We start from the raw sequence: 7,949 nt of genomic DNA on the forward strand, positions 1-7,949 counted from the left end.
CATGCCCAGCCTATCATTCAGTTTTTAATAAGGCACCTGCTTAAATAAAGGTTCAACTAACCTTTGTGAGGTGGTTGAATTCACTTATGCATACCTGAGGGAAGACAAAAAACATCTTATTGTGCAGACAGAAAAAAAATAAAAGAAACTACATGATTTGGAAGCAAGACGAGAAATAGAAGCTGTGGTCAATATGAATTCCCTGGCCTTTCAACTTCTGACCATTTCAAACTCTGCTCCTGAATCTGGAAACTCTCTGGTGAGGCTATGACACTCAGCAGGGGCTACCCCACCTCCTTCTCTCCAAAGTCAGAGATCAGAAACTTCAGCCCTCAGCTGCTGGGCCTGGGGTCTGCCTTCCTGAGGAGCTATGATGAACTGCTCACACTTGTTCACAGGTGAGGAGAAAAGCAAGTGCCTGGACAACACCGCCTTCACCTGGTGGCCCTCCAGGGATTAGAAATGCAGACGTGGGCCCCTCGCAGCCCCCCCAAATCAGACTCTGGGAAGGGAGCAGCAATCTGGGTTGTCAGCAGGTGATTCTGACGCACACTGAAGTCTAACCCACAGACACGAATCCGGTGAGCAGTTTTTCAGCTATGTGGATGGGAGTCCTCAAGTTCTCAGGGGACCTCCCTGCATAGATTCTTGACTGTGGGAAAAGCACAGGAGGCTCCTGGATGTGCCCCATTTCACTGTTTAATACACAGTGGTACAGCAGCTGGAAGGTTTCATTGAAAAACCATTGATGGGCCTCATTGTGTCACCCCAGCTCTCAGCCTGGTCTCCGCTCACTGCAACCTCCACCTCCCGGGCTCAAGCAATCCTCCCACCCCAGCGTCCTGAGTAGCTGGGACTACAGGCATGCACCACCATACCCAGCTAATTTTTGTAGAGGCAGCGTTACCCAGGCTCATTCTGCTTTTTTAAAAAAATGAAAATACTGAACAGATGAGAGTACAAGTGGCCATAGGCAATGTGGTCATTTGTAGAAAGTTCTAGAAGATCTGGGCCCAGCTTTCTCTGTCATCCAGGGTTAGCTCAACCCCTGAAGCAGTTTCACAGCTCTTCCCTGAGGAAGGAAGCAAATTTTGATGCCCTCCAGTGGCATTAACAATAGAGAAAGGGTGCATCAAAATCCCTTTCATTTTATTTGAGAAATACCTTAGAGATGGAGATGACTTCTCCCTTTTCTGCTACTCAGAAAAATAAGAGCTCTTGAAACTAGAGGGCAGGGCACCAAAGAATTAGCAGGCAACAGGGAAGGAGGAGTGAGGCTTGCTCTCTGTTTTTCTCTCAGGTGGCTTAAAGCAAATGCTCCAGCCCTACTTTTTTTTTTATTGATTAAAAAAAATTCTGCCGGGTGCAGTGGCTCACGCCTGTAATCCCAGCACTTTGGGAGGCCAAGGCAAGCAGATTACCTGAGGTCAGGAGTTCGAGACCAGTCTGGCTGTCGTGGCGAAACGCCATCTATACTAAAAATACAAAAATTAGCCAGACATGGTGGTGCACGCCTGTAATCCCAGCTACTCAGGAGGCTGAGGCAGAACACTAGCTTGAGCCCAGGAGGCCGAGTTTGCAGTGAACCCAGATTGTGCTACTGCACTCCAGCCTGGGAGACCAAGCAAGACTACATCTAAAATATATATACACACACACACACACACACACACACACATATATGTATATATACACACACATCTATATATGCGTGTATATACACACACACACACATTTTGATTTAATTTTTAAATTTAAACTATTGAAAAGGCACACCTCTCCTGAAGACTGTTACAGCCTGCCCCCTGCCCCATGTTCATCCCTCCCCTCCTCCTGCATCCCACCCTCTGCCTCTGTCCTTGTGGGAAGCAGAAAGTGCACAGCGATTGCAGGTGGATGGGGTGGTGGGGCCACTGCTGTGGTTAAATCGCCACTGCACACTACAACGGCCTGCTTAGTTTCTCCATCAGATGGGCAAGGTGGAGCGCTGTTGATTCTTGCTATTTACAGTAACGTTCTATCAAGTCGCCATGAACCCTGAATTAGGAAACACTTAATTATTGCGTCTAGAGGAAATATAGGGTTAGGTTCCTGTGAGTTTCTGGGCACAACATTTTCATCAGCCAATCAACCAAAACATAACCTTGTTCCACGTGTGCTTTTGTTTAAAGACGCCTTCTTTAATAGGTAATTTTGTTTCATGGAACTCACAGCCACCAGCACTACACCTCATGCCAGGACAAAGCTTCTCTAAAGCACAACTTTTCGCCCCAGGCCTATCATTGCACGTAGGAGAGCACTTCAGCATCATGCTCAGGGCTCATTTGAAACATGTATTCACCAATGAAAAGCACAACAATTGAACTAAACATGCCACACAAGGACACCTGTTTACAGTGCCAGAGCCACAACAAGAAGGCAGGGTGTTGCCTTGTTAAACCTTAGGTGAGAACGTGTGTGCTGGGCAGCTCTGCATATGTCCGCAAATGACTGACAAAGGACCACAAGTATCAATTCTGGGGTGATCAATACATTTTAGTGAGAAGGCAAATTCGCAAATATGGAATCTGCCAATGAGGACTGACTGTATTTTACAGAGGCATCTGGTGACCAAAGTCAGACCAATCCTTGGTCTTAACAGAACTATCTCTTTCCTACCAATCCAGTAAAAACAAAACAACACAACTCTGGATAAATGTTCAGTAACACTGACAAGGCACCAAAATTGCTCATTCCTTAGTCAAATACTGTCCCCGGTTTTAATCATGCCTGCCTTCTGCACAGCGGTCTGAATCTTTCCATAAGGAGAAAAGGCAAGAAGCTGGCCGAGTTCTCAGCACCGACATCTCTGCCTAGCCACTGGTCCCTTCCTGCATTCTGTGGTCACTCCTGGTCAGGGTTATAGGTAACACAACTGCATTACCTAATGCATTACCTTCTTTGGACTAGAGAGAGACCATGGATACAGGCGGGGCCCCAGGACACAGTGTCTCAAGGAAGCCTAGCTCTCCTGCAGCTCTGCCAGTGGACGTTTCAGAACACAGGTGAGCAGCCGGGCCAGAGCTGCTGCAGTCCCAGCGCTGCCACTTACTAGCTATGTGTCCTGGAGCGTGTTCATGTCTCTGAGCCCCAGTCTGCTCAACTGTGAAATGGCAGCCGTGACAGCAGCTCCCACCGTCTACAGCTGGCGTGAGGATTTACAGAGACACTCAATGAAACACACCCAGCATGGTGCCTGGAGTGCGGGAAATGTCCAGGCGAAAGGAGCCTTAAGAGCATGCACCACTCACCTACTATGGGGCCTGGGACAAGTCACTTAAAACACGCAATCTCAGGCATGGGAGGGGCCTTCAGAAGCACCCATCACACCCCGTGCTGGACTGCAGCTCTCGGAGAGCCATCCAGCCAAGTCCAGCACCATCCTCTGCTCAGAGCTTCCTCATGTCCCCGCATCCCTCGACTGTAAGATGGAAGCATCAGGTGAGAGTGATCTCGGCTCCCTTCCAGGCTTTGCTAAGGGAGGGTGTGCCCCACTGGCTACAGCCAGACGCCCCTGCGTCTTCCTAAAACGGTGGTGGTCAGGGAGCCAAATGGGACAAAGAGCGGGAGGAATAGGAGAGACAGGAAGGGGGTGCCCCACTTCTCACTGGAAACTTCTGTATACTTCTTGAGTGTTGGGGGCCTTCATTCGCAGCTAGGGTTTTTCCTTTAAGAAGTTAAATTCACACAAAAGTAAGAACTATGGCTGACTCGGCCGGGTGTGGTGGCTCATGCCTGTAATCCCAGCACTTTGGGAGGTGAGGCAGGCGGATTACCTCGGGTCAGGAGTTCAAGACCAGCCTGGCCAACATGGCAAAACTCCATCTCTACTAAAATAAATAAATAAATAATAATTAGGCGGGCATGGTGGCGCACGCCTGTAATTCCAGCTTCTCGGGAGGCTGAGGCAGGAGAATCGCTTGAACCCAGGAAGCGGAGGTTGCAGTGAGCAGAGATTGTGCCACTACACTCTAGCCTGGGCGACAGAGTGAGACTCCGTCTCGGGGAAAAAAAAAAAAAAAGAACTATGGCTGACTCCTACCTGTAAAAGGAATATCTAAAATTCCACATCAGTGCATGGCTGCCCTGGAATATCTGCTTCTCGCCTGCAGCTTCCCGCCCTGTCTATCCCATCCTCTGCTTTCTCCCCTACCAGGAACCTCCTCCTAGTTTTGAAGAAGTGTCTTGGTGCTGTCAGCTACCTGCCTGCACCCCAAGGAAGAGGTCAGCACGGGCCGGTCCCCAGGTCCCTGTCCCCCCTCATCTGGTTCAAGTCACCACCATTCCTCCAGGGCCTGCCCAATGCCATCTTGGGTACTGCGGTTCCAGAGATTACAGGTGACCAGTTCCTCCCTCGAGGAGTTACCAGTCTTGCAAAGGAGATGGAATTAGATACGGGTCATTTACAAGCATCTGTGGAGGGCAGTGACATGGGGCGTAACTGGCGACTGCAGGAATTCAGAGGCAGGTTTCTCTCAGCTTGGGGAGAAGGCTTCCTGGAGGAAGGGTCACTGGGCCATGAGTTCTAGGAGGGAAGGGACAGTATCTGCCTATTCACCATGGCTTCCCCAGCACCAGGCAATATCAGGCAAAAAGCAGATGTTTCACTGATATAAACATAAGTTCAAATGTGTGTACGTGTGTATTCAGAGAGACATACACACATAGACATATGTGTGTGTAATAGACATATGTAGCCATACATGTGTATGTGTGTATAGACATATGTAGACATGCATGTGTACATGTGTGTATGGAGAGAGACACGTGGAGGCATACATGTGTGCCTATATATGCATATATGGGCATCTGAGCTGACTCTGAGGCTGATTCTGGGAAAGCCCAGGGTTAAATGCCAAGTTCGTAGGCAGAAGAAGCAGTGAAGCCTGAATCCAGGCCAAGCACAGTGTAGATGGAGAACCATGATGAGTGTGGGGTTGCTGGGGTGTGAAGAGCAAGGAGAAGGGAGGCTGGTGGGAGGTGACATGGCAGAAGGGCAGGAGCAGGGACCCCAGGCCTCTGGCTCCCCTGCCATGTGCTGCTGACACTCCTCTTCTCTGACCACCACCAAAAAATGAAAGAAAATGAGCAGCGAAGCCGGGCGCGGTGGCTCAAGCCTGTAATCCCAGCACTTTGGGAGGCCGAGACAGGCAGATCACGAGGTCAGGAGATCGAGACCATCCTGGCTAACACGGTGAAACCCCGTCTCTACTAAAAATACAAAAAACTAGCCGGGCGAGGTGGTGGGCGCCTGTAGTCCCAGCTACTCCGGAGGCTGAGGCAGGAGAATGGTGTAAACCCGGGAGGCGGAGCTTGCAGTGAGCCTGGGAGACAGAGCCAGACTCCGTCTCAAAAAAAAAAGAAAATGAGCAGTGAATCCAGCTCTGTCCCAGGAGACCAGAAGGCAGTTAACTCAACCATTCCCTGAAAAAGGAGAAGTAGCACCTTCTGTCTACTGGTGGGCTTCTGGTGGGCTTCTGTTTCAAATAGGGACCCCTGAAGGCCACATAGGAAAAAAATCTGTAAAATGCCCATTGTATGTGTTGGGGCCCGGGTCAGGGAAGACAGTCTTCCTAGTATCTCAGATCATTCCTAAGGTCCAAAAGGAGGCCCCAGCTCTGGCACACACCTGTTCAGGACAGGTGTGCACACCCTGTGTTTGTGTGCAGAGGAAGTGAAACTGCAGGAGAGGGGAGGGGAGGAAGGCAGCCTCAGGGACTGGGCCCTGGGGTCTCACCACCAGCTCCAGGGTCCCCACCGTACCTCTGGGCTGTCAGATCCGTAGAGACCTGGCCAACATCACCATGGTAGGAAGAGGCAGCTGAGGACGGGCTTTCCAGGTCTGTGGGGGCAGCTAGCTGGATGACATCATCTGCCACAGGTGAACTGCGGAGAGAAAAGGGAAAGAACCTAAACTCAGAAACATTCCTACAAGTTTTTTTGTTGTTGTTTGGGAGTTTCGCTTTTCTTGTCCAGGCTGGAGTGCAATGGCGCTATCTCCGCTCACTGCAACCTCCGCCTCCCAGGTACAGGCTATTCTCTTCCCTCAGCCTCCTGAGCAGCTGAGATTACAGGCACCTGCCACCACCACATCCGGCTAATTTTTTTGTATTTATAGTAGAGATGGGGTTTCACCATGTTGGCCAGGCAGGTTGTGAACTCCTGACCTCAGGTGATCTGCCTGCGTCGGCCTCCGAAAGTGCTGGGATTACAGGCGTGAGCCACCGCGCCAGGCCTCCTCCAAGTTTTCAATGTGTTTTAACAGCACATTTCTATCTGGATCCTGAGCAGGGCCTCAGTTTCCCTTTCTATGAGGGATGAGTTTGGTGCTGCTCAAAGCAGGGTCTGTCACCAGTCTATGCCAAGATTAGTAGAGAAACCTTAAGTAAGTGTTTAGAAACCTTTGTAGACATTTCCTTCCTTCCTTCCCTCCCTCCCTCCCTCCCTCCCTTCCTTCCTTCCTTCCTTCCTTCCTTCTTTCTTTCTCTTTCTCTCTCTCCCTTCCTTCCTCCCTTCCTTCTTCTTTCTTTCCTTCCTTCTCTCTCTCCCTTCCTTCCCCCCTTCCTTCTTCTTTCCTTCCTTCCTTCCTTCCTTCCTTCCTTCCTTCCTTCCTTCCTTCTTGTCTCTCTCTCTCCCTGTCTCTTCTTGAGACAAGGTATAGTTCTGTCACCCAGGCTGGAGTGCAGTGACATGATCTCTGCTTATTGCAACCTTCACCTCATGGGTTCAAGCAATACTTGTGCCTCAGCTGCCCAAGTGGCTGGAATTACAGGCACCCACCACCACACCTGGCTAATTTTTGCATTTCTAGTAGAGTTGGGGTTTCACCATGTTGGCCAGGCTGGTCTCAAACTTCTGGGTTCAAGTGATCTGCCTGCTTTGGCCTCCCAAAGTGCTGGGATTATAGGCGTGAGCCACCGCGCCCAGCCCCTTTGTAGCAATTTGATAGAGTGCGTTCATGTCTGTTAAATCTAATAATAAAAGGACAAGTTCAACATCCTACCACGCACAGGACAGTCCCCAAGACAAAGGACAATGTGGCCCAGAACATCAATAGTGCCAAGGTTGAGAAACCCTGGCCTTGAGTTTTATTTCATTTTCTAGCAATTCATTTAGTTATATTTTTTAAAGTTTTCATCTATGATGAGTTAGAAATTTAAAAACAACCCTGGTCCTTTATGGACTGAGAGAGTCTGCAACCTCCAAGCACAGGCTGGCTTGGGAAGCTAGAAGAGGCTCAATCCTTGGACATCCATAGTCTTGTAGTCAGTTACCCTATTATTTCATCGAAGAGGTCCCTGAGCGACTTTCTAATGAACTCCTCTCTGTAGCCATAAGTAGCAGAACCATTCTTTCCACTCCTTGATCAGATCCTTATTGAAAACCAATTCTCTGCTGTGAACAAGAGAGCAGCGGCCCCTACCTTCATGGGATCTCTCACGGGACAGCTTTAGGCAAGAGTCAGATTTTTTTTTTTTTTTTGGACACAGGGTCTCCCTCGGTCACCCAGACTGAAATGCAGTGGCTCCATGACAGCTCACTGTAACCTCAATTTTCCAGGCTCAAGCAATTCTCCCACTTCAGCCTCCCCAAATGCTAGGATTATAGGCGTGGGCCACCTTGCCCGCCCCACACATTTTTTTTAAATGCTTATTTATTTAGTAACAACTGCAGTAACTGCTAAGAAGGAAGGTGCAGATGGTCATGAGAACACAAACTAAGAAGTCTGGGCCCACAATGGGGGTTGTGGAAAACTTCTTTGTGGTGTGGTGAGCATGCTGAGGCCAGCTCAGTAACAACAAATGTTTCCTGATGCTTACTACGTGCCAGGAAATGTTCTAACTGCATATAGACAGCACTGTATTTGATCCTCACAACAACCCTTTTGAGGTGGTACTATTATTAAACAC

The 7,949-nt window shown here is 49.4% G+C and overlaps 1 protein-coding gene across 3 annotated transcripts in view; it reads right to left on the reverse strand.

Moving 5' to 3' along the window:
* The window catches only part of TACC2 (transforming, acidic coiled-coil containing protein 2), a 278,122-nt gene that overhangs the window by 119,451 nt on the left and 150,722 nt on the right, over positions 1 to 7,949 (reverse strand). For all 3 annotated transcript variants that reach the window (XM_011930241.1, XM_011930240.1, XM_011930245.1), the window contains one exon: positions 5,803 to 5,925. In XM_011930241.1, the coding sequence (XP_011785631.1) occupies positions 5,803 to 5,925 (123 nt within the window). The remainder of the gene's footprint in view (positions 1 to 5,802; positions 5,926 to 7,949) is intronic.

This window comes from Colobus angolensis, unplaced genomic scaffold, assembly GCF_000951035.1.
Source record: "Colobus angolensis palliatus isolate OR3802 unplaced genomic scaffold, Cang.pa_1.0 Scaffold85, whole genome shotgun sequence".
NCBI classification, from domain to species: Eukaryota; Metazoa; Chordata; class Mammalia; order Primates; family Cercopithecidae; genus Colobus; species Colobus angolensis.